Raw genomic sequence first — 27,634 nt, forward strand, 5'->3', positions numbered from 1 at the left:
GTGTCCAGGGTCCTGAGTCCTGGCCACCTGCCTGTGGCAAGGCCACAACCAGTCGCTTGAGGACACAGAGGGTCCCACCCCGCTGGTGACAGGACTTGCCTAATGACAATTATCTTGCAGCGAGACCTCTCCTCAGCACCCCTGCCTTTAAGCAGAGAGAACCGCCTATGGATTCCATGAGCTATTTATTTTTCATTTTTATTGGTACCTTAAAAAACTAGGAATGTAGGTCCGGGTGCGGTGGCTCATGCATGTAATCCCAGCATTTTGGGAGGCCAAGGCGGATGGATCACGAGGTCAGGAGTTCAAGACCAGCCTGGCCAACATGGCGAAACCCCGTCTCTACTACGAATACAAAAAAAATAGCTGGGTGTGGTGGCGCACCCCTGTAGTCCCGGGCTACTCAGGAGCCTGAGGCAGGAGAGTTGCTTGAACCCGGGAGGCGGAGGTTGCGCTGAGCCGTGATCGTGCAACTACACTCCAGCCTGGGTGACAGAGTGATACTCTGTCTCAAAAAAACAAAAAACACAAAAAAAACTAGGAATGTAACTCATGCCTATTGTACAATATCAAAACAATACAGATGTGTATGGAGTAAAAAACCATAAAAATCCCTCCCTTAGCCTTCAAATCCCAACTTCCAGGGGTAAATTACTCATAGAAGATCTTTTCAGAGTCTTTTCCAGGAGTCTCCCATCCTATATAGGTAGGCAAGTGTAATTGTCTACATGAGATGTTGAAGAAGTGTACTTATTATCATGTGAAGGAATGGCAGGTTAGCAAGCCATCCCTTCCTCTGACCCAGAGTTTTGTATTTTTTTTAAAGCATAAAAACAGAAATTTTACCAGGTTTTTAAGATTATGGGTGATTTTTTTTTTTTTTCTTTTTTGAGACGGAGTCTCGCTCTGTCACCCAGGCTGGAGTGCAGTGGCGCGATCTCTGCTCACTGCAAGCTCCACCTCCTGGGTTCACGCCATTCTCCTGCCTCAGCCTCCCAAGTAGCTGGGACTACAGGCGCCTGCCACCACACCCGGCTAATTTTTTGTATTTTTTAGTAGAGACGGGGTTTCACTGTGTTAGCCAGGATGGTCTTGATCTCCTGACCTCGTGATCTGCCCGCCTCGGCCTCCCAAAGTGCTGGGATTACAGGCGTGAGCCACCATGCCCAGCCTATGGGTGATTTTTGATTTTTCTTTTTTGCTAATGTGTTCATCGTAGAACAATGAGATATTCTGTAAACTAAGAAAAAATTGTTTTGGCCAGGCACAGTGGGGCACACCTGTAATCCCAGTGTTTTTGGAGATGGAGGTGGGTGGATCACCTGAGGTCAGGAGTTTGAGACTAGCCTGGCCAACGTGGCGAAATCCCATCTCTACTAAAAATACAAAACAATTAGACAGGCGTGGTGGCGCTCGCCTGTAATCCTAGCTACTCGGGAGGCTGAGGCAGGAGAATCGCTTGAACCTGGGAGATGGAGGTTGCAGTGAGCTGAGACTGCACCATTGTACTCCAGCCTTGGTGACAAGAGCAAAACTCTGTCTCAAAAAAAAAAAAAAAAAAGACAAAGAAAAAGAAAAGAAAAGAAAGTTTTAAAGGTCTCCCGAGAAAGGTGGTGGTTAAGTCGTGTGCACCTTCATGTGACTGAGCAATCTTTTCTCTGAGGGAGGCCCCTGTGGAGGGAGGGAGGGGTCTCTGCTGAGTGGGAGGCAGGCAGAGCCAGGGCTAGGCTGAGGCACTTGCCTTGCACATAAAATTTAAGGGGGTGCCAAAAAATCCCTCAGTAGTTTTTTTCCTTTGAGATGGAGTCTTGTTCTGTCGCCCAGGCTGGAGTGCAATGCCCTGATCTCGGCTCACTGCAACCTCCGCCTCCCGGGTTCAAGCAGTTCTCCTGCCTCAGCCTCCCAAGTAGCTAGGATTACAGGTACCCAACACTGCACCCAGCTAATTTTTTTGTATTTTTAGTAGAGATGGAGTTTCACCATGTTGGCCAGGCTGGTCTTGAACTCCTGACCTCAAGTGATCTGCCCACCTCGGCCTCCCAAAGTGCTGGGATTACAGGTGTGAGCCACCGCATCTGGCCAAGATAAATTGTTCTTTAATGTAATATTTAAAAAAATCAAAGTTAATGAGAAAAACCCTTCGAGGAACAAAATATCAAAACTTTATTTCTTTAGAGACAGGGTCTCACTCTTTTGCCCAGGCTGGAGTGCAGTGGTGCAACCATACCTCACTGCAGCTTTGAACTCTTTGGCTCAAGTGAGCCTCCTGCCTCAGCCCCCAGAGTAGCTGAGACCACAGGTGTGCACCACCACGCTCTGCTATTTTAAACATTTCTTGTAGAGACAGAGTCTTGCTGTGTTGCCCACACTAGTCTCAAACTCCTGGTCTCAAACTCCTGGCCGCAAGCGATCCTCCCACCCAGGCCTCCCAAAGCACTGGGATTACAGGCATGAACCACCACGCCTGGCCCCTCAAAATTGTAAAGAAAGACAGAATTGAACTCTGCACATGCACGACCGTGCCTCATCCTAGTAGGGGCCCTGGAGGAGGGTGACGTTTTGGACTAATGGGCACTTTAAGGAAGCACAGGGCACAACAGAGGGAAGCATGGATTTGGGGTGGGCAGGAAAAGCCTGGAGAGGGGAGCTAGAGGACATAAGTGATGATCCATTTTGCAAAGGGAATTCCTACAGACTCCCAGACAGCTAAGGGATCTACGTTGCCGAGGGACCACCTGGACATAAGAAGTGGAGCCAGCACAGATTCCCCATCATCCCAGCCCCTGCAGGGCTGTGGGAGCTGTGGGAAGCCCACCTCTGCTGTAGAGAGAGAAAGGAGAGGGCAAGTTTGTGCTTGGGGCTCCTATAGAAGCTGTGCTAGTGAGAAGATGCACCTGCAGTTCAGTTAGGTACTTACTAAACAAGAAAGATACAGTCTAAATATACTCGGTTTTCCCGTGGAGTAGAAGCTTGTTTGCCTGCTTTCTCTACCTTTTTTTTCCTTATTCTCTTTTAAAAGTGATTTTTCCAGTACACAAATGAGAGTCTAAAAGTAAATTGTAAAAATATGGATAACTTTTAAACTTTACTACTAATAAAAAAATCCAAATTATACAGTTTTACTTATTAAATTTAGCAAGTTTTAAAAAGTATATCAAGTGTCAGTATCTTTCACTGGGGGATGGTGCAGGAAATGAGCATTTAGTCACTGTAGGTAAGCTGTTAGAGTTATTTTGGAGAGGATTTGGCTGTGTGCATTATTAGCCTTAACAATCACAAATGTTGGCACTGGCTGGGCACAGTGGCTCATGCCTATAATCCTAGCACTTTGGGAGGCCGAGGCAGGCAGCTCGCTTGAGCCTAGGAGTTTGAGACCAACCTGGGCAACATCATGAAACCTCGACCAAAAAAATTCAAAATATTAGCTGGGCATGTGCCTGCAGTCCCAGGTACTTGGGTGGCAGAGGTAGGAGGATCACTTGAGCCCAAGAAGGTCAGGGTTGCAGTGAGCTGTGATGACATCACTGCACTCCAGCCTGGGTAGCAAAGTGAGACTATACAAAGTAACAAATTAACTATTAATAATTCCAGGGATTAGGATTTGGACATCTTTAGGGGAGGGTGTCATTATCTGCCTACCACATTAGGTGATTGGAGGGAGAGGCACTGGATGTGTATGAAGGACAGAGGGACCATAGAGGACTTCTCTATGGAGATGACATTTGAATTGAGATGTGGTAAGGTCAAGCCAGCCTTCTGGATGGCTGGGGAAAGGGGAGAGATAACGGTGAGGCTGGAAAGGATCAGTGAGAAGAACAGAAAGACCAGTGCGACTTCAGTAGGAAGCAGGAACGGACCAAATTGCTGAAAATCAGTTGACAAGAGCCAATGTGCTGAAACGATCAAGTCACTAAAAACTAGTTTCTGTTAATTACCCACAAAGCTAAAATATGCTGTTGCCTCATTTTCAACAATTTTTAAAAATTAGTAGGTTTTTGGGAGGCTGAGGCGGGTGGATAATGAGGTCAGGAGTTCGAGACCAGCTTGACCAACGGTGAAGCCCCGTCTCTACTAAAAATACAAAAATTAGCTGGGCGTGGTGGCACGTGCCTGTAATCCCAGCTACTCAGGAGGCTGAGGCAGGAGAATCATTTGAACCCAGGAGGCAGAGGTTGCAGTGAGCCAAGATTGCGCCACTGCACTCCAACCTGGGCAACAGAGCAAGACTCTGTCTCAAAAAAAATTAAAAAAAAAATTAGTAGGTTTTATTATTTAGAGCGGTTTTAGGTTTACAGAAAACTTGAACTCAAGCCCAGATTTCCCATCTGTTCTCCCTATTTTTCCTATTATTAACATCTTGCATTAATGTGGTATATTTGTTACAATTATGCACCAATATGGATACATTATTATTCAGTGAAGCTTATGGTTTATATTAGGTGTAGCTCTTTGTGTCCCATGGGTTTTGACAACTGAATAATGTCATATATCCACCATTATTGTATCATGCAGAGTAGTTTCACTGCCCTAAAATTCCCCTGTGCTCCACTTTTTCATCCATCACTCTTCCCTTAAACCCCTGGCAACCAATGGTCTTTTTACAATCTCTATAGTTTTGCCTTTTCTAGAATGTCATATGTAGACATGGGCCACATAATGACGTTTTGGTCAACAAGAGACTGCATATATGATGGTGGTCCCATAAAATAATAATGGAGCTGCTTTATACAGATGTACCATTTAAAAACATCCTCCGTACAAGTATTTTTACTATACCATTTCTGTTTAGATATGTTTAGATACATAATGCTCACCAGTGTGTTACAATTGCCTACAATATTCAACACAGCGACATGCTGTACAGGTTTGTAGCCTAGGAGCAATAGGCCATACCATATAGCCTCACTTTGTAGCAGGCTACACCATCTAGGTTTGTGTAACTACACTCTGTGATGTTCAAATAATGACAAAATCACCTAATGACGCATTTCTTACAATGTATCCCCATTGTTGAGTGACATATGACTGTAGCTGGAGTCATACAGTGTGTAGCCTTTTCGGACTGGCTTCTTTTACTTAGCGCTATGCATTTAAGATCCCCTCATGTCTTTTTGTGGCTTGATAGCTCATTTCTTCTTATCATTGATTAATGTTCCGTTGTATGGATGTAGGAGTTTATCCACTCACCTATTGAAGGATCTTGGTCGCTTCCAATTTTTGGCAATTATGACTAGAGCTTCTATAAACATTTGTGTGCAGGTTTGTGTGGGTATAAGTTTTCAACTCAATTTAATTGAGGTTTAGTTTCAATGAATCAGACTTAATGGTCTGGCTGAGCTGAATGTCATTTTCACATGTGTTTCACATCAAGATGTTTGCATACTCTGCTGTGCTCAAAACTCATGCAAGATGTTCATTAGATCAAGCTGGGTAAAAAATCAGCAAGTTAAGAGAAGGAGAAAAGGGATTGGACTTCGACGAACATGTACTGAAAGAAACACTTCCTGTAAGTCGCTTCTAAAATCCTGACATTTAAGACTTGCTTAATTCTGAAATTTGAATATATAAAACATCCCCATTCCCATAAGTTATGGACCTGAACTAAACTGAACTTGGGCTGGCCTCAGTGAAATGGCAGTAGTGAAGTTAAAAATAAGCTTAATCTAAAACTTAATTTAAATGAAAACTTTGGAAAAAAACCTCAAGGACAACACAAAATGTCAATTTTATAAATAGTAAGTAGAAACAAGAGTCACATATTTCAAGGATTGGAGAAGGCTGACCCACTGAGACATGGAAGGTGAAAAGTTCTTGGAATAAACAATGGACACTTGGTGTTACTTGTCGGAGGCAAAGTTAATCAGTCTGATGTGTAAACTTAGAGATTACTTTTTTGTATTTATGTATTTTTGTTCATATGAGGAGTCTAAAGATTTTGGTCAACTTGCAATCTATGCTTGTTTGTTTTTTCATTTGTAAAAAGATGGAAATTAATGATATGATTGATCTCCAAGATGTACTCTACCTCTGATATCCTAGCACTCTAAAACTAGAGCACTGTAGAAAAGTAAACAGACTCCTTGATTACCTAGAACATTTAGGAGATGGGATAATCTTAGTAATTGTACCTTCTGATTCATCGATAATGAACACTGATTCATTTCTGGTTCAAAAAGTATTAGAAACTATAAATCTACTTTTGTCTGGGAAAATCCAAGTGCGGAGAACAGAAGGGAATTTGTTTTGGAGGATTCTTCCAATTATGCTTTGGGATTTGAAGATGGATAAGATGGAAGAAACTGAATGGGAATGAATGCACTGAGGTCAGGTTTTACCTTAGAAAAAGTTTTTTTTTTTTAAATTAACATTAAGCATTTTCTATTAACTTGCAATTTCTTGGGATAAAGAAGTAAGCCAAGGTTCCCCAGTTAGCAGCTGTGAAATGTATCCCAGCCTTTACAGGGTTGCGGTTAGGTCTTCAAAGTTATATGGTGTCATAAGCCTTCAATATTTGTTGCACTTTGCTTATCTGGCTCGACTAGAGGCTAGCTGATAGAGATCAAAGACCTTCAAAATTGTATTGTGGTAGGGATGTGACATAGTAGTCAGAAGCTGTTTGGAATTTCTATGGATTGGGCCCAAATGTTGTACTTGGAGTGAGAAGGAACACAAGTCAGCTGGTGAAGCAATGTTGGACATTCCCCTGGGTTTGACCTAGTTCAAGTTCCTAACTCCTAGTTCTATATTTGCTTTTGACAGTAGTGGCAGCACATTTGTTGTTTGATCTGGCTTGCTTTCTAGAGCTGCTGAGGTTTGGTATCTCACTCTGTTCCTCTGGTCCCATATTTGTGGACCTAGTTCCAGTTTTGGGTATAGCCACTTCCTGGCACTTGCCTGCCTGCCCGCTCCTGTCTTGGGCATGCCCAGGGGTTCTCAGGGAATGTCATGGATCAGGAGGAGACCCGTGGGGTCTGCATTTCACACATCTTGGACGCATCACTGATTTGCCCGGTAATATGACGCATCACTAATTTTACCCTGTGATATATGTGTTTGTTCACCTCTCAGGGATATCCAACAGAACTTCAACTTGTTTTTTATTAACTGGAAAAGTCTGAACATTAACTTTAGTCATACACTCAGAGGTGGTTGAATGTTTATGAATTAAAACACCTACTTCAATTCTCAGGTTTTCTCTTTCAATGGAATTGTGAATTGAATTTCTCATGTCCCTAGGGGTTTGGGGTTTTTCTGGGATTTAGATCATATTGATGTTTAGATGGGCAATGTCAAACATTAACCAACTTTCTGAACATTGAAATCTACTGACTCTTATGCCTTCTATGTTAAGTTTCCAGGGATAATGGTCTTTCAAAAAGCCATGACCTCAACGTACATAATAGAAAATAATCTGTGTTATTTTCAGTTTTATGTTCAATTTTTTTTTTTCTTGAGAGAGTCTTGCTCTGTCGCCCAGGCTGGAGTGCAGTGGCGCGATCTTGGCTCACTGCAACCTCCACTTCTCGGGCTCAAGCAATTCTCCCACCTCAGCCTCTCGTGTAGCTGGGATTACAGGTGCCCACCATGCACCCAGCTAATTTTTGTATTTTTGGTAGGAACAGGGTTTCACCACGTTGCCCAGGCTGGTCTTAAACTCCTGTCCTCAAGTGATCCTCCTGCCTTGGCCTCCCAAAGTGCTAGGATTACAGGTGTGAGCCACTGCACCTGGCCTTATGTTCGATTTTTGTTATAAGAATCCAAACAGGCCAGGCACGGTGGCTCATGCCTGTAATCCCAGCTTTTTGGGCTGAGGCAGGTGGATCACCTGAGGTCAGGAGTATGGGACCAGCCTGTCCAACATAGTGAAAACCTGTCTCTACTAACAATACAAAAAATTAGCCGGGTGTGGTGGTGGGTACCTGTAGTCCCAGCTACTTGGGAGGTTGAGGCAGGAGAATCGCTTGAGCCTAGGAGGTGGAGGTTGCAGTGAGCCGAGATTGCACCACTGCCCTCCAGCCTGAGCGACACAGTGAGACTCCATCTCAAAAAAAAAAAAAGAATCCACACAGTTCGGAGATAGAGATTGTCACTAGTACATGTATGGTGTGTCCCTTTCTTTTCTTTGCAGTTACATATAGTGGACCCGTACATTAACAAATATGAGCTTATTTATAATGGGCTCATATATATAACTTTCATTTTTCTCCTGATATATTGTATCTTGTTATGTTAATGTATACAATTCTGCTTTATTCTAATATCTGTTCAGTTTTCCATCATGTGATTGTACATAATTTATTTAAATAATCTTTGTTTTTTTTTTTTTTTGAGACAGAGTCTCTCTGTCGCCCAGGCTGGAGTGCAGTGGCACAATCTCGGCTTACTGCAAGCTCCGCCTCCCGGGTTCACGCCATTCTCCTGCCTCAGCCTCTCCGAGTAGCTGGGACTACAGGCGCCCGCCACCGCGCCCGGCTAATTTTTTTGTATTTTTAGTAGAGACGTGGTTTCACCGTGGTCTCAATCTCCTGACCTCGTGATCCGCCCGCCTCGGCCTCCCAAAGTGCTGGGATTACAAGCGTGAGCCACTGCGCCCGGCCTATTTAAATAATCTTTATTGCTGAATATTTAGGTTGCTTCCAATTCTTTGTTATTATCATTTTTATTTTATTTTATTTTTTGAGAAAGAGTCTCATTCCACTGCCTAGGCTGGAGTGCAGTTGTGCAATCACAGCTCACCTCAGCCTCGACCTCTCACCTTAGCATCCCAGGTAGCTGGGACCACAGGTGCATGCCACCATGCCTGGCTAATTTTTAAAATTTTTTGTAGAGATGGGGTTTTGCCATGTTTCCTAGGCTTGTCGCGAACTCCTGGGCTCAAGTGACCTGCCCACCTTGGCCTCCCATAGTGTTGGGATTATGACTGTGAACCACTTGCACTTGGCCAATTTTTTGTCATTATGATGCTGCACTGAACATCCTTGTGTATGAATCTTTTCATGTTTGTGTAGTTATTTCTGTAGGATAAACTCCTCATCGTCAAAGACTATACATATTTAAAATTTTAATGGTATTGCTAATTTCCTCCTCAAAAGGTTATGCCAATGTGCAGTTCTGCCAGTAGAATTTGACAGTATTTCCCTATAGTTCCTTGCCAATGTTAGAAATTTTCAACCTTTCCTAATTTGATGGATGAAAAATTATATTTTGTTTGTTTGCCTTTATTTGATTATTAATATTGATTCTCTTATTTAAAAATTGCTTATTGACCCTTTTTCTTTTTAGAGTTGCCTGTTTATATCTCTTACTCACTTGAGAAAACTGGTTGTTCTTTTTTTTTTGTTTTGCTTTTTGAGATGGACTTTTGCTCTGTTACCAGGCTGGAGTGCCGTGGCACAATCTCAGCTCACTGCAACCTCCGTCTCCCAGGTTCAAGCTATTCTCGTGCCTCAGCCTCCCAAGTAGCTGGGATTACAGGCACGTGCCACCACGCCCAGCTAATTTTTGTATTTTTCCCAGAGACGGGGTTTCACCATGTTGGCCAGGATGGTCTCGATCTCCTGACCTCGTTGATCCGCCTGCCTCGGCCTCCCAAAGTGCTGGGATTACAGGCGTGAGTCACCTCGCCCGGACGGTTGTTCATTTTTATGGGATTGATTTTTAGGACTCATTATGCACATTAATCTTTGATTAAATATTATTGCTCTTTTTTCCTCCTTGTCATGTCTTTTTACATTGTTTGAATATCTTTTTTTTTTTTTTAACTTTTATTTTAAGTTCAGGGACACAAGTGCAGATTTGTTACATAGGTAACAAACTTGTGTCATGGGGGTTTTAAGTCTATTACCCATTAGTCATTTTTTCTGATCATCTCCCTCCTTCCACTCTCCACTCTCCACTCTCCAAGAGGCCCCAGTGTGTGTTGCTCCCTTCTATGTGTCCATGTGTTCTCATCATTTCGCTCCCACTTGTAAATGAGAACATGTGGTGTTTGGTTTTCTGTTCTTGTGTTAGTTGGCTATTATGCTGAATTTTGATGTTTTTAATTAAAGAAATTTAGATTTACTCTTGTAAATATAGTAGAAAGAATTCCTATGTGCTCTTCACTTGGACTCCTCAAAAGTTCTGTTCCTCTCTCTCTCCTTCTCTCTCTCTCTCTCCACACACACACACACCCACAGACACACACACACACGCTTTTTTTCTGAACCATTTGAAAGTCAAGAAGTAGGCACGATTTCCCTTTATCCACAAACATTTCAATGTGTATTTTCTAAATATAAGGATATCTTCTTATCACACAATCACAATACAATGACAAATCAGGAAATAACGTCAATATAATGCTATTAGCTAATATATAGACCCTACTCAAATTTCCCCAGTTGTTGCAATAATGTCCTTTCTAGCCAAAGAAGAAAACATTTCCCATTCAGGATTCCACATGGCATTTAGCTGCCAGGTCTCCTCCGTCTGTTTTAACCTGGAATAGTTCCTCAGTCTCTCTGTGTCTTTATGAATTTAGCATTTTTGAAGAGTACTGGAGAGTTATTTTGTAGGATGTGCCCTGATTTGAGTTTGCCCGTTTCCTGATGATTAGATTCAGGCCATGTGTTTTGGGAGGAACATGGCAGGAGTGATGCTGTGTTAATCTCAGTAACAGAAGGCACATGATGCTTTTTTGCCCTGTTACTTGGTGGTGATAACTTTGATCCTTTGGTCAAGGTGGTTGTGTTAGTTTTCTGTTGCTGCTGTAACAAATTACCACAGACTTATGCTTAAAACAAGATAATTTATTACTTATGGTTCTGGAGGTCACGAGTCCAAAATGAGTTTCACTTGGCTAGAATTGAGTTGTCAGCAAGGCTGGCTCCTTCTGGAGGTTGTAGGGCAGAATCTCTTTACTTGACTTCTTTTCCAGATTCTAGAGATTGCCTGTACTCACTGCCTTGTGGCCCCTTCCTCCGTCTTCAAGCCAGCTGTGTAGCATCTTCAAATCTCTCTCTCTGGCCTCTGTATTTGTCATTGACATCTCCTACCCTGACTCTATGACCCTCCTGGCTCTTTCTTAGGACCCTTGTAAATAGGTTGGATCCACTTGAATAATCCAGGGAAATTTTCCCATCCCAAGACATTAATGACATCTGCAATGTCCTTTTTGCTATGTGTGGAAGCATATTCACAGGTCCGAGGGACCAGGATGTGGACATCTTTAGGGGCTCTTATTTAGCCTAGCATAGTGTTATTTTCTAGGTTTCTCAAATGCGAAATTACTGATTCTCCCTTTATAATTAATAAGTATCTTCAGGGGAAATATTTTGAAACCACATAAATATCCAGTTTCTTCTCAAATGAATACTAAGTCCATTAGTCTTAACATCCATGGAAAATTCTTGCCTTAATCAATTATTGCTAAGACAGTTGCCAAGTGGTGATTAAAATTTTTTCCCAACTTTATTGAAGAACACTTGACATATAGTTATGTACACATGTTTTAAGTATGTAATTTGATAGGTTTTTTTTTTTTTTTTGAGATGGAATTTCATTCTTGTTGCCCAGGCTAGAGCGCAATGGCGTGATCTCGGCTCACTGCAACCTCTGTTTCCCAGGTTCAAGCAATTCTCCTGTCTCAGCCTCCCGAGTAGCTGGGATTACAGGCATGTGCCACCGTGCCTGGCTAATTTTGTATTTTTAGTAGAGATGGGGTTTCTCCATGTTGGTCAGGCTGGTCTTGAATTCCTGATTTCAGGTGATCAGCCTGCCTCAGCCTCCCAAAGTGCTGGAATTACAAGTGTGAGCCACTGTGCCCTGCCAGTTCGATAGGTTTTGACATGTGAATTACATTCATGAAACCGCCACAATGAAGATAGTGAACGTGTTCATTACCCCCCCGCCAGTTTCCTCACGGCCCTTTGACATCTCTCCCTCCGCATTATACCCTTCCCAGGCAGCCACTGATCTGCTGTCACTATAGATTAGTTGCATTTTCTAGAATTTGTCAAATTGGAACACAGTAAGTACTTTTGTTTGCTTGGCTTCTTTCTCTTATACTTATTTTGAGATTTATCCATGTTGTTGTATGTATTAATAGTTTATTCTTTTCTATTAGGGAATATTGTTCTATTTTAGGGACATACCATTGTTTATCCATAGACTTGTTGTTTTGTTTTGTTTTGTTTTGAGACAGGGTATCACTCTGTCACCTAGGCTGGAGTGCAGTGGCGCAATCATGGCGCAACCTCCACCTCCTGGCTCAAGCCGTCCTCCTATCTCAGCCTCCTGAGTAGCTGGGACTATAAGCCTGTGCCATCATGCCTGGCTAATTTTTATATTTTTTGTAGAGACGGGTTTAGCCGCATTGCCCAGGCTGGTCTTGAACTCCTGGACTCAAGAGATCTACCTGCGCCAGCCTCCCAAAGTGCTGGGATTACAGGCATGAGCCACTGCACTCAGCCTGGACTTATTAATGAACATTTGGGTTGTTTCAAGTATTTGGCTATTACAAATCGAGCTGCTGTGAACATTCATGTATAAATCTTTGTATGGTGGTTTTCTAATTCTATCTACATAATAGAACTGGCATTCTATTGTAAGGAAATCTCCCCTCTCCACCATGTTATTGTGGATTCGTGGAGTCTTATTTTATTTAATGCATTATAATATGTTACCATCTTTTTTTTTTTTTTTTGTGATGTAGTCTCACTCTGTCACCCAGGCTGGAGTGCAGTGGCATGATCTTGGCTCACTGCAACCTCTGCCTCCCAGGTTCAAGCAATTCTCCTGCCTCAGCCTCCCCAGTAGCTGGGATTACAGGGCATAATGCCCAGCTAACTTTTGTATTTTTAGTGGAGAAGAGGTTTTGCCATGTTGGCCAGGCTGGTCTCAAACTCCTGAACTCAAGTGATCTGCCCGCCTCAGCCTCTCAAAGTGCTGGGATTACAGGCATGAGCCACCATGCCTGACCATTACCATCACTATTAATCTCGATGTCCAAGTTGTCTTAGATTTGGACAGTGGGAAGCTCCTTTAAACTGGATCCTATTTCCCTTTGATATATCCTCATCATTCTTTGAGCACGTCCTTGCTAACTGGCACGAAATGTTACAGGCTTAATAGGTAATTTCCCTGCCCCAGTTCTGGAATCTGCTGTTTCTCCAAAGAGTCCTGGTTCCATTAAGCAGAGAATAATATTTAGAAACTAAGATTTGTGCTCTAGGTAAGCTCGTTGCAATTTGTATGTTTCCAGGATTTCCCAACAGACAGAGCTAGGAAATACATTTATGCATGATGATAGCTCCAATTCCATTTCAACATCACAGGGTTTATTCTAGCTTTCCTTCACTTGTAGTTTTCATTCCCTTCTAGTAGTGTGCTGGCAGATGTTTAACAACTGGCTCTCCAGTGGATAAAAAGCCTGATAGGCAACGTTTGCCAGCATTCATGGTATAAAAGCTCCCTTCCATGGCCAGTTTCAAGCTAGCAACATGATATTACTGAATGGAGAATTAGAAAGAGATGTGTACAATTGGTTCTCACTAAGTAAGCCTGCTCTTGCATGCCACTGTTCCTTTTTCTATGAGAAACCTGGCTCCCATTATCCACAATAAGTAGTTTCAGAATTGCTAACCATACCATTGTGAAAAACAAGCTAGAATTTCATATTTGTACTTTTTTTTAATCTTTGGCTAGGAGTACATAGTCAAAATATTGTGTTCAAAATCACTTAGGTTGGCTGGGCACGGTGGCAGATCATTTACATTTAAAAAGAAATCCCAGAATTTTGATTTTAACTGGAATTGTTTTAACTTTCTAGATTTATTTGGGTAGAATTGACTCTTTCCATCTTTATCTAGGACTTAATTCTAGGCTGTATGGAGGTCTTCCTCTGTGTTCTTTGGCAATGTTTGGCAGTATTGCTTCAAAAAGACTTATTTCTAGGCTGCTCTGCCTATGGAGTAGCCATTCTTTTATTCCTTTACTTTCCTAATAAAATTGTTTTCACTTAAAAAAAAGACTTATTTCTAGGCATTTTAAAGATTTTGTTGGCATTTTGAACAGGATCTTTGTATTTTAAATTACATTTTAAAAGGTTACTGTTAACATACAAGAAGCCTGTTGCTTTTTTGTATATTTATATTTTGTTCCCAGTTTTTCACTTTAATCTCTGGTTTTCTAAGTAGATACTTGTATTAACAATTTCTGATATTTTTGTCTCTGTCTGTAGTGAGAAGTTGGGAAAGGCATTGCCCAGGAAGTGGAGGGCATTTAGAGGGCCTCAGAGCTATGCTTACCCTTTGTTTGTCTAACTTTTTATTGTGGAAGATTTGAAGACTGCTGGGGACAGTACCCTTTGCTGTTCTGGTTTTCATGCCCATGTTAGGCGCCTGTTGTGGGGTGGAGTCCTTGGACTAACTGCAACCTTGGCACAAATGTCACAACCAGCTGCTCTGCTTCCTCCTGGAGTGAGGCAGGCCACTGGCTGGGTTTCCAGTGACCTCCAAACACCCTACGGACTTCTCCGAGGCAGCTCTAGTTTCAGCCTCTGCTGATGGAGAGCTTGGGGGCTGAAGTTCTAGGATTGTGTTGGAAAAGTTTGCGTATTTTCTTCTCTGTCTTGTCTGGGTTGGAACACTGTCTTCTGACCTCTGTCTATCTAGTCCCATCTGCTTTTTCTATTGCAGAAATTCTTAACAAATCTCCAGTTCCTCATTGGGCCCCTCCGTGTTTTCTGTTGTTGCTGTGGATCATGTGTTATTTCAGTGTGGCTTGGGAACAGATGTGCGATAAACAAAAAAGTTCCATTTACCATTAAGGGATGGAGGTAGGGAGAAAGACTTCAGATTATAAACACAGTATAAGTATATTGTAGAAAGTTTAGGAAATGTAGAAAAGTGCTAAGAAGAAAAATTGCTTTCAGTGTTTGGTACATATTCTTCTAGTTTTTTTTTTTTTTCTAATGTGTTCTTGGGTTGCACATTTTCTCAGGTTCTACTTTCACTTAACTTATTTTGAATCGAGTGAAGTTGCCTTTTTAAATGACCTGCTGACTTGACAGTAGGGACATTTAGACATGTGAAAATGTCAAGTGTGGATCTAGCCTAGATGACGCCGAGGATTTTTGAGTGTTGTAGGAGGCAAGGTGGGCAGATTGTGGGTTTGTGGAATAACACTGATGCAGGAACTGGGGTGGAATTTCATGCTTGTCTGCACTGTCCACTACTATTATTTAAGAGGGTTGAGGGACACAACCATTATAGTGACTTTGACCTTAGGCTTGGAAGAACATGGCTGAACATACTGACATGCTAACAGTCGTTTTCATATCCTTTGCTAAGGTATATCTGACACGTCTCCAACTCCTTCCCAGATGACAACACACACATTTTTGAATAGCCAACAGGCTATGTTTATTTCACCATTGTTTGCTTTCAATGAAGAAATTCACATGGTCTTCCGACCTCTGTCTATCTAGTCCCATCTGCTTTTTCTATTGCAGAAATTCTTACAAATCTCCAGTTTCCTCATTGGGCCCCTCCCTGTTTTCTGTTGTTGCTGTGGATCATGTGTTATTTCAGTGTGGCTTGGGAACAGATGTGTGATAAACAAAAAAGTTCGATTTGCCATTAAGAGATGGAGGTAGGGAGAAAGACTTCAGATTATAAACACATCCTTTTTTGCTAATGTGCCTGGTTTTGAAAAATCCAAATGTGTCGTCCTTCATTTTTTTAATTCTTGAAGCAGTTGACAGACTTAAAGCATGTGATCTCCTTTAATCCTTCCAATAATCCCCATTTTACAGTCTAGTAAATTAACAGTAAGAGAGATTGAGTCTTTAGCTCAAAGTCACATAGTATGTGAATGGTAGAATTGCCACTCAAACCGAAGTGTAGCATGAAAGCCTGGGTGTGTTCCATCTAGAATTGCAAGGAAATGGACTAATGGACAAAGGGTTAGATATGGTCCTTGTCCTCAAATAAGGGAAGCTATGTAGTTGGGTGGTTTAAAAATTCAGACTATAGTCTGTTTCAAATACAGATTTTGAGCCTCAATGGCCTGTCCTTTATAGGAAGATAATAATGACACCTATGTCATAGGATTGTGGTAAGCATTCAACAAGATATTCCATGCAAAATACTTGATATGCTATTTGGCACATAGCAAGTACTCAGTGTATATTAGACATATTTTTGTTTTTGTTTTTGAGGCACAGTCTCGCTCTGTTGTCCAGGCTGGAGTGCAGTGGTGTGATCTTGGCTCACCACAACCTCTGCCTCCCGAGTTTAAGCGATTCTCCTGCCTCAGCCTCCTGAGTAGCTACAGGCTACAGTACTCCTGAGTACTACAGGCGCACGCCACCATGCCTCGCTAATTTTTGTATTTGTAGTAGAGACGAGGTTTCACTGTGTTGGCCAGGCTGGTCTCGAACTCCTGACCTCATGATCTGCTGGCCTTGGCCTCCCAAAGTGCTGAGATTACAGGCATGAGCCACCACGCCTAGCCCTAGACATAATTATTAATATTAATTAAAAATAATCCATATATGCAGAATTTGATCCATTTGGTTTTACCTCATAGAGTGGTAAGTAAACAGGAGAGAAAGATCAAGGTTGACAGCATAGGGAGGTAACATGAACTTCGTAGTCTTTGTCCCAAGTCTGCTGTTTTATAGCTGTTAATAAATAACTGAGAGATTTGGATAATATTGTTAGTTGAGAATTAAAATTTTTCATAGTGGTTGGAAGCAGTGACAAGGAAAGTGAATAAGGAAAGCTTCCTAGTGCCTTGTTTCCTCCACCTGTAAAACATAGAGCTCCTGTCTCACTGTGTTTGTGGAACATGTTGTGATTCTTTAATGCAAAGTGCAGCACACTTATGCACCCTATGCCCAGGCACCAAATAAACTACAGCCTTTGTATGAGATGCAAAGTAACTGTCCTTCTCCCTGTTCTAGTGGGGCTCCCTGGGCTTCCAAAAGCCATCATTGCCAACTTGCATGTTTTACTCAAGATTGGAGGTTTTTTAAACAATGAAATGCAAACCATGGAGGGTCTTCTCTGGCTTCTGCTTTGCACTTCTGACAGTCATTCTCTCACCTCCCCATTCTGTAGTGTTCTTTATTTTCACAGGCCTGCATCCTGCTTTCTTCTGCTTATAAGCTCTTCTAGGCAGGAACCATGATGGTTCTTTTAGCCTTTTATATTTTGTATGGCCACAATTGTCAAACTGCATTCCAAGTCACTTGGAAGGTGTATAGAAGGGTAGAGACTGCCATGCCCCGCCCCAGGTTCAGAATTTGCAGGGCTGGAGTGGGACTGAGGGGTCTGCATGTTTAACAAGCTGCCTGAGTGATTCTAGCCTGCTGATCCCTGGAGCCCATGTCTGTAGAGGCTGTATAGCAGATATTATGAGAGGAGCGGGCTGGAGATGCAACATAGAACTAGATGTGTGGATGCTCAGCAGCGGGACCTGTAACCCTGATGGTGGCTTTGGAGACTGCGGGTGCTGTTTGCTTCCCCTCTACTCCTTACGCTTCTTCCCAGAGGCCATGGGAGGATAGAAGAGGTGAAAAGGAGCATAGAAATAAGTTCTCAGAGGCCCTGCAGCATGGCATGAATAGAGGCTTTTCCCCCCAGCAAGTTTATGCAGTTATTCCAGAGCCATTTGTTGGAAAGACTACCATTTTCCCACTGAATAGCTTTGGCAACTTTGTTGAAAGCCAGTTGACCATATATAAGTGAGTCTATTTCTGCATTCTATTCTGTTCTGTTGGTCTGTTTGTCTATCTTCTGAAAGGTACATACTGTTTCAATTACCGTAGCTTCAAAAAAAGTTGTTTTTTTGTTGTTGTTGAGGCAGGCTCTTGCTCTGTCGTCCAGGTTGGAGTGCAGTGGTGCAAAGCTCACTACAGCCTCAACCTCCTGGGCTCAAGCGAGTCTCCTCCTTCAGCCTCCTGAGGAGCTGGGACTACAGGTGTGGGTGTGCATCACCACACCTGGGTCAAAAAAACTTTCAAAGTCAGGTGGTATGAGTCCTCCAACTTTGTTTTTCTTTAAAAAAAGATTTTTTTTTTTTTTGCCTATTCTAGGTCCTTGGTAATTCTTTATAAATTTTAGGCTTGACTTGCAAATTTCTGCAGAAAAGACTTTCAGGATTTTGATGGGATTGTGTTAGATCTATAGATCAATTTGGGGAAATTGATATTTTAACACTATTCACTCCCTCAATCCACACACATGGTATATATCTACCTTTATTTAGGTCTTCTTCCATTTCTTTTAGCTGTATCTTTTGTAATTTTCAGTGAAGAAATCTTGCAAAACTTCTTGCGTTATCCCTGTATAGTTTATCTTTTTAATGCTAATATAAATAAATGTTTACATTTTTTTCTTTCCTTTTTTTTCCACTGGTATATAGAAATACAATAGATTTTTGTATATCAACCTTGTGTACTGCAACTTTGTTAAACTGACTAGTTTTAGTAACTTTTTTGTAAACTTCTTAGAATTTTCTATGTCCATAATCATGTTGTCTACAAATAAGGCAGTTTTACTTTTTCCTTTCCAATATGTATGCTCTTTATTTCTTTTTCTTGCCTAGCACTGGCTAGGACATACAGTGTGTTGAATAGAAGTAGTGAGAACAGACATCCTTGCCTTGTTCCTGATCTTAGGAAGGAAGTATTCTGTGTTTCACCTTAAACAGGCTGTTAGCTGAGGCTTTTTGTAGATACTATTTGTCAGATTGAGGACATTCCATTCTCTTAATGATTTGTTGATTTTCTATTGTGAGGTGGTATTGAAGTCTTTCAAATCCTTTTTCTGCATTATATGACTTTTCTTATATTTTTCTGTTAATATGGTGAGTTACATTAATTGACTTTCAAAAGTTAAACTAGGCCAGGCGTGGTGGCTCATGCCTGTAATCCCAGCACTTTGGGAGGCCAAGGTAGGCGGAATACAAAAACTAGCTGGGCATGGTGGCACACGTCAAGTGATGGCGGATCACTTGAGGTCAGGAGTTCGAGACCAGCCTGGCCAACATGGTGAAACCCTGTTTCTACTAAAAAAATACAAAAATTAGCTGGGTGTGGTGGTGCACGCCTGTAATCCCAGCTACTTGGGAGGCTGAGGATGGAGAATCGCTTGAATCCAGGAGGGGGAAGTTGCGGTGAGCGAGATCGCACCACTGTACTCCAGCCTGGGCGACAGATGGAGACTCTGTCTCAAAAAAAAAAAAAAAAAAAGTTTAACTTGGTTAACTTGATCATAATGTGTTATACCTTTTGGCAAAGGTTTTTACAACTCTGTTTATAAGAGATATTTTTCTGTAATATTCTTTATTTTTTTTTTAAATAATGCCCTTATCTTTTTTTTGGTAACAGGGTTATGCTAGTCTCATAAAACAAGTTGAGAAGTATTTTTCTATTTTCCGAAAGAGTTTGAATGCAATTAGTGTTACTTTTTTCCTTAAATGTTTGATAGAATTCAACAGTGAATTCATCTGGGTCTAATGTTTTCTTTGTGGGAAAGTGTTAAATTATGTATTCAATTTCCTTAAACATATAGGGCTATTCAGATATCTGTTTCCTTCCTTCCTTCCTTCCTTCCTTCCTTCCTTTCTTTTCTTTTTTTTTTTTTTCTTTTCTTTTTTTTTTTTTTTTTGATGGAGTCTCTCTGTCACCCAGGCTGGAGTGCAGTGGCATGATCTCGGCTCACTGTAACCTCCGCCTCCTGGGTTCAAGAAATTTTCCTGCCTCAGCCTCCTGAGTAGCTGGGACTACAGGCACGTGCCACCACGCCTAGCTGATTTTTTGTATTTTTAGTAGAGACAGGGTTTCACCATGTTGGTCAGGCTGGTCTTGAACTCCCGACCTCAGGTGATCCATCCGCCTTGGCCTCCCAAAGTGCTGGGATTACAGGCATGAGCCACTGCGCTGGGCCGTTTTATTTTTTTGAAACAGAGTCTCACTCTGCCGCCCAGGCTGGAGTGCAGTGGCACGATATCAGCTCACTGAAACCTCTGCCTCCTGGGCTCAAGTGATTCTCTGGCCTCAGCCTACCAAGTAGCTGGGACTACAGACGTGTGCCACCATGCCCAGCTAGTTTTTGTATTTTAGCAGAGACAGGGTTTCACCATGTTGACCAGGCTGGTCTTGAATTCCTGGTCTCAAGTGATCTGCCTGCCTTGGCCTCCTAAAGTACTGGGATTACAGGCATGAGCCACTGTGCCTGGCCAGTGCCAGCCATTTTAAAAGACTCAATTTAAATTTTATTTATTCTCTTCTCTGATGACCCTAGCCTGTACCCTCTTGTCTACTGCATTCATTACATATTTTCTCTGTATAGTCTTATATACTAGCCTCTAATTTTCCTTGTGCACACATGTTTATTTTATGTACATGCCTTGTACTAACTCTCTAAATGAATGGTAGGAACTGATTGCAGGAACTCTATCTTATGCTGGCTTTGTAAACTTTTTAGTACTTTGTATTAGTTGATATGTAATTATCAGACATTTTTCAAATAGTATTAATATGGAAACTACTGCGGATGATGGTTTGGGCATAACCTAGATGTCCTTTAAGGAGTTAAATGATTTTTTTAAAAGATGTTAACTCATGATACCAAATAGTATATGCTAGAGGATGTTTTGGTGCATTGTGCAGCCCTTTTTCTTGGTCCTCCTCTTCTTATTTTTGTCAGTCAACTTACCACCCGTGTTCTCTGAGTAACATAGGCAGGAGTTTCCAGACAGTCCTCCACCACTTTAACTTGGCCTTCAGTACTCTTTATTTTCTCCTGGGGATTTCCTTTCTTGGTTGCCTCTGTAGTCCAGCCACTCCTCTGAAGCGGCAATTCTGGGTTTTTTAAAGTCTGGCAGCTGGGAGGTCTGTGGTTTTGGTTTGTGTTTCCAGGAAACTCTGGCCTAGTTCCACCCGTGCAGTCCCACTCAAAGAGTTTCCTCATCTTTAATTAAGAAAAAGGGGCCAGGTGTGGTGGCTCATGCCTGTAATCCCAGCACTTTGGGAGGCTGAGGTGGGAGGATCGCTTGAGCTCAGAAGTTCAAGACCAGCCTGGGCAACATAGCGAAACCTCACCTCTCCTTAAAAAAAAAAAAAGTTAGCCAAGTGTGGTGGTGTGCCTGTAGTCCCAGCTACTTGGGAGGCTGAGGTGGGAGAATTGCTTGAGCCTGGGAGATCGAGGCTGCAGTGAGCCATGTTCATGCCAGTGCACTCCAGCGTGGGTGACAGAGTGAGCCCCTGTCTCAAAATGAAAAAAAAAAAAAGAAAAGAAAAGAGGAATCTCAATGTCTTTCTCTGGGAAGGGCAAAGACTCCTGTCTACAAACCGGTTTTGACACTGACCATTTGGTACCCATTCATTCATCACTCAGGAATCTGTTTTCATTGTTCTCTTCTAATGCATCTGGCAGTAAGCACAATAGGCCTTTTCATTCTCGAGAATTTTACTGTAGGCCTTTGATGTGAATAATAAGATTTTTTGGGAGGGGATGCAGGGGTAGTTCAAAACTTGAAAGAAGCTGCAAGCACTTGCAGTAGAGTTGGGACAGAAAGGTATTCACAGGCATGGTAGCAAACAACAAATTCAGATGCTGGGGACTCTGAGAACCTAGAGAAGGGAGCACTGGGGCTACTCAGAGAAGACTTTGGGAAAACCTGGGAATTGAGGGGCTAGATCTGGATTCAGGAGAGGATAATGTTAGCAACGTCTTAGAGCTGCTGCTGAGTGCTGCATTTCAGGGGCAGTTAGATGCCTTCCTGGCAAAGACAGAGGGGTATGTATGGAGAAGGCCAGTGGACAAATGAGGCTTTGGTGGAAGCTGTTTTTTTTGGGGCTTTCTAAGGTCTAAATTTATGCTCAAACAACAGTCACAAAGCATAGAATTAAACATTTCTAACTTAGATTCATAACCTGTAGAAGTTTTGATGATTTTATAGGTCCATTTGAAAAATGCAAGGCGAAATGGCTCGTTAGGGTGCCAAGTTGAAATCAGCCCCAGGCCTGGGTCCTGCTGGGTCTTTCTGGGACTGCTGTCTGCTCGACTAGGCCATCATAAGTGGCAGCAAATGGAAGAGAGAAATTCTGCTTCTCCAGTGTCCAGGGCTGGGTAGAGAGGTATCTTTAGAAACCCCTTATCCCATACAGAGCCACACTTCCTTCCACAAACTGGGGCTGGGAAGGGTTGGTCTGCCTTGGCTGGGTTGGGGTGGATGAGTTCAAAATTCCCCAGGGCACATCCAGAGGCCAGCTAACCAACCTCTTAGGGATTATAGTCTGAATCAGACAACCCTTTGTATGCATTTGGGGGTAGAAACCAGGGAACCAGCCTCCTTAGGGGACACTTTGGAGTGTTATTTAGTGTACCGATTTGTTGATTTGGGGACTTGTTGGCTTGATTTTTAAAATGTACTGCATCTGAGGCTACTGGTTTGGGGGACTTAGCCTGGACCCTCCAACCTTGGAGAGCACAGTAGAATAAAATGTAAATAAACTGCTAATGAAAAAATTTGGCCAGGCATAGTCGCTCACGCCCAGCACTTTGGGAGGCCAAGGCGGGCAGATTGCTTGAGGTCAGGAGTTCACGATCAGACTGGGCAACATGGCAAGACCCTTGCCTTTACTAAAACTACAAAACATAGCTGGGTATGGTGGCACATCCCTATAGTCCCAGCTACTCAGGAGGCTGAGGCAGGAGGATCACTTGAGCCCAGGAGGTGGGGGTTGCAATGAGCCAAGATCGTGCCACTGCACTCCAGCCTGGGCGACAGAGTGAGACCCTGTATCAAAAAAAAAAAAAATAAATATATATATATATATATATATATATATATGTTCCTTCTCCCCTAATTGGGGCCAATGACCACGGAGAGCATGCTTCATGCTTCCCAGTGGACAGACAGCCCCATTCTCCCACTCCTGAGTCCTGGCTCCTGGCTCCTGGCTCAGAGCTGCTTGTCTTTTGTAGAGATACCCTTGACCCTCAGTAACGCTAACTGGTGGTAGGAAGAGCTATCAGGGTCAAGTTCAGTGGCAAGTTTAAGGACAGAGTAAAAATTGAATAGCACCAGGTTACATGGTCCTGTAGTATGAGTCAGTTTCCATCCAGCAGTATGAGGAAGCACATGACGGAAGGCTGGAGTGGGCGCCCAGCTCCTTCTCCCTCTCCTGGCCTGACTTTGGGCTTCAGTAGAGGATCCGTAGAGGGACCCCAGCCTAGCCAGCTCCCTCATCCATGTGCCTGTGATTCATCTGTCACTTCCTGTTTTGTGGCCCTTCAGTCTCATCAATTAAAAAACTCTTTCACACTACATGTGTTCTTACTTCTTCCATTGTTCTTCTTGGCTACCTGTGTCTTGGAGGTAAAGTGTTACCGAACTGAACTTGGGTCTGCTCACTGGGCACAGCAAAGCCCAACACTGACACAAAGGTTTGCAGTTACAGAAAAAAAGGCATTTATTGCAGGGCACCAAGCAAGGAAAAGGGGCATGATGGCTTACAAGCAAGGGTTTTTAAAGGCAGGAATGAGGGGGTTTCCAAAGTGAGTTAGGGGCTGAGGAATTTGTGGAACTTCCTTATCCGTTTTCTGGTTCCAGTCTGTTGAAGGTCAACATGACTGTGATCGGCATTTGTCATCAGGTGAGAGTCCTGGTTTCTGAAAAACAACTCAAGGATGTATGTAAATATGTTATCTTTGTTTCCATAGGGAACCAAATACCTTGTGACCCTGACTTACTTGGGTGGCTTCGTTGGTGGATTATTCATTCACTTCCCTAATTTCTGGTTGCAGGGCTAGCTAGATACCTGGAATTTTCCTTGAAGGAACTGAAACATATTCCTTCATCTCCAGGGTGAGGGTGGAGAAGCCTGACAGGCTCCTAAGGGGGTCCCTGCACCATCTCAAAGTGAGTCAGCAACGTTCCATGGCCAGCTTCCCACCTCTTTTGTCCCATCTTCTCTCCGGCCTCGGGGCTGCCTTCCGTTCCTGGTCTGATGCCATATTGTCTTTCCCCCAGAGTGCAGACATCCTCAGCACCATTGGCTATGACAGCGTTATCCAACATCTGAACAATGGCCGCAAGAACTGCAAAGAGTTTGAAGAGTTTCTAAAAGAAAGGTACGATGCTCTGTCCTCTCTGAAGAGGGTGGGCCAAGATGTCTCCACACAGACAAGGAACAATTTCCTATTTTTCATTTGCGTTTAATGGTTCTGAAGACCCTCTGCTCTAGGTTATGGAATGATACCCGAGAAGTACATGATACTTCTGTCCTAAAGTTCTTAGAAACAAGTTTGACACATAAGATTTATGATGAAACTGCGAACGAATTATAGTAAGAAAAGAAATATACTTAATACTGTGGTACAAATAACACTGAAAGACCCCAGATGTAGCTTTTAGACTGCCGAGGAAGAGACTGCTGAGGATTGGCAAAGAAGGAAAGGAGAGGAAAGGAAAAAGGAAGGAGAGAGGGAGGGAGGGAAAGAAAGAAGGAAATAAAATAGAGGACGGGGTGGCTTCATGGAGGAGTAGTTCTTTGTGGTGGCCCTCAGAGGGTGAGGCGGATTTGACAGGTGAAGAAGTACCTGGATATCTGGGAGAACAGCAAGCTTGAGGTGGGAATCAGATGGCCCACGTGGTTAGAGGGAGGCAGAGTGCAGCTCAGAGACCAGGAGGATGAGGAGCTGTGGGAAAGCTGTGAAGCCGATCATGACGCTCCTGGGGGTGGCAGGGCATGGCAGTCCATGGGGAACTGGCATGGTTTAGAGGATTTTCTTTTCTTCTTTTTAAAAATGGATAAGATTTTTTAAAAAACAGAACTTAGTTTTGTGGAAACTTATTCATCTAGAATATTCCATTTTACAGAGGTTCTGGATGAAAGAATATGTTAAGAGGATTTGGGGCCAAAGATCAGGATCCTTGCCAAGATTCAAATTAATGAACAGGTTCTATTTGTAAGGCAGTAAGGGAAAGGCCCAGAACCCAGAGATACAGACATCAAAGCATTTTCGGTCAACTCTCTCACTTTCTACTCAAGAGAAAATTAGGTAACGATCAAACTTACTCACACTGGTTGCCCAGCCCTTGGGTGGTGAGGCCTGTCTCCTTGAGCCATCCCAAAGGTCTGGAGGACCTGGAGGCCTGAGGAGGGGTGAACCGAGAGAGGCTCGGCTACTGTCAGCCCCGTGGAGCTGGCTGCTGCTCCTCCCCCTTTAAGAGAGCAGCTCCCTTCTTTTCTACCCAAGATGGTTGACAGTGTTGACATCCAGTTAAAAAGTGTGCCTTTCTTTTTACAAACACTGGCAGTGGACTTCCTCCTTCCTTCAACTGTGCTAGGACAAAGAGTTTCATGAACATGAAGGATCTAGAGATTGAAGAAGACTCTGCTTTTTTCTGTTCCTCCCCCAGTTATGGCTTCTATAAATTTCCTCCTGGGAATGAAATGGCCTTGGAATACATCTGCAGAGGAAGGAAGTGTCTGTCGGCTCAGGACCCCAGGCACTGACTGCCTGGGGGACCATCCAAGGGTCCCCTGATACAGTGGGGTTTGTCTAAATCAGTGGCTTCCATACGTTTTTGAATGTGACCCTCAAAAAAATATTTTACACAGCCACCTAGTACACACACGCATAAACAAAACAATGAAATAGGACTACCCTGTTAATTTATCCAATTGTATTTAATTTAAAAATGCTAGTCTTCCAGCTATTCAGGAGGCTGAGGTCGGGGGATCACTTAGCCCAGGATTTGAAGGTTGCTGTGAGCTATGATTGCACCACTGCACTCTAGCCTGGGTGACAGAGTGAGATCCTGTCTTTAAAAAAAAAAAAAAAAAATTGCTGGTCATAATCCACTGAATTGATTTATGGCTCACAAATGGGTCATGACCCACAGTTGAAAAACGCTAGTCCAGATAGGATCCCAAAGCTAAGATCTCGCTTTTAAAATCGATTCACAAAAATACATAAGAGTAGGAAATAAATGGAGAATAAAAATTATTGATTATTTATATTGTATTTCTAGTATATGTTCTCTTTTCTCCCATGGGTTTTATAGCAAAAAGAAGTCAGTCTTGTGTTTTCCAATTTTGGGGAAGAATCGGCAGGCATTAGATCAGAGTGTCAGATAGGCATGCCCTGAGCGTGGAGATGCAGCCCCTGAACGTGTGGCCTGCTTGGCTTTGGGCCTCTGTTCCTGGTGGCACGCTTGCAGGAAGGAAGCTGCTGTCATTGAGCCTGTGTGTTTGTTCCTCCACTGTGTCCTGTTCAAGGGTAATTCATGTGCAGAAGGACAGTCCAGGCGTGGGTGTCCAGCTTTCCTCTTGTTTGGGTGGGTGCAGGATGCTTGTGGGAACTGGGACTCAGTTGGCTGCGTTTGTGCCATAATCTAATCTGACTGAAACATCCTCCTTGAGTCTTAAACATTATTTGACTGAGCTGTCATAAATTACATGTAGAGGCCGGGCATGGTGGCTCACACCTGTAATCCCAGCACTTTGGGAGGCCGAGGCAGGCGGATCACCTGAGGTCGAGAGTTCGAGACCAGCCTGACCAACATGGAGAAACCCCATCTCTACTAAAAAATACAAAATTAGCTGAGCGTGGTGGTGCATGCCTGTAATCCCAGCTAGTCGGGAGGCTGAGGCAGGAGAATTACTTGAACCCAGGAGGCAGAGGTTGCAGTGAGCTGAGATCTCACCATTGCACTCCAGCCTGGGCAACAAGAGTGAAACTCCATCTCAAAACAAAAACAAAAAACAAACAAACAAAAATTACATGTAGAACCTTGGGATATTTGTGGTTCTTAGAGACAAGAGGCAAATACACACAAATACAGGGGCAAAGATAACAGACTGTTATATGTAATAATTATTTTTGAACAACCACCTCTCATCCAATGTCATACATTATTTATTATTTTGAGTTCATCAAGTTTAATACACATACATTTATAACACTTTTACATGGTACATGGCTAAACATGCCCTATATCTAATGGGGTACTTTTAAGACTTTCCAGAAGTGTCAGAGTCCTACCATGGGCCTCTTGAATTTCTGGCAGTTTAACCTGCCCAGAAAATGGCAAGGGGAAGGGGGAGATACTATACATCCTGGTGAGCTCCCCAGCCCTGCTCTTCCCTGGCTGGAACCCAGCACTGCACCCCTCCATGCCACATTTTACCTCCATTACGGAAACTAGGAAATATCCTTTTCCTTGGTTGTACCCAGATGGATTGCAGTAAATTCATCTGCACTCATGTGGGGTTGCACAGAACGATCACCCCAGTGCAAGGAGCCGCTTCATGTGCTGCTCTGGAAGGGCAGGGAGGCTACATTTCTTGCCACCCATAGGGCAGATTCTTGCATCCAGGGTAGACATAGAAAAATAAGGTTAGTTCAGAAGGTAGCTAGAGGTGATTAAATGAGATTATATAATAGCTGCTGTTTATTGAAGGCTTGCTAGATACATAGGGCAGATTCCAAGGCCTAACTTTCCTAGGTTTGAAACCATATTACCACTTATTAGCTGTCTGACCTTAGGCAAATGCCATAATCTCTCTGAACCTCAGTTTCTTCAATTGTAACTTAAGGATGAGAACAGTTATCATACAGGGTTATTG

At 42.9% G+C, this 27,634-nt stretch overlaps 1 protein-coding gene across 1 annotated transcript in view; it reads left to right on the top strand.

The window, feature by feature from the left end:
* The window catches only part of PSTPIP2 (proline-serine-threonine phosphatase interacting protein 2), a 94,935-nt gene that overhangs the window by 13,273 nt on the left and 54,028 nt on the right, over window positions 1-27,634 (top strand). Inside the window, exon 2 of the mRNA XM_032152408.2 lies at window positions 24,031-24,131. Coding sequence (XP_032008299.1) covers window positions 24,031-24,131 — 101 coding nt within the window. The remainder of the gene's footprint in view (window positions 1-24,030; window positions 24,132-27,634) is intronic.

This window comes from Hylobates moloch, unplaced genomic scaffold, assembly GCF_009828535.3.
Source record: "Hylobates moloch isolate HMO894 unplaced genomic scaffold, HMol_V3 SCAFFOLD_5, whole genome shotgun sequence".
NCBI classification, from domain to species: Eukaryota; Metazoa; Chordata; class Mammalia; order Primates; family Hylobatidae; genus Hylobates; species Hylobates moloch.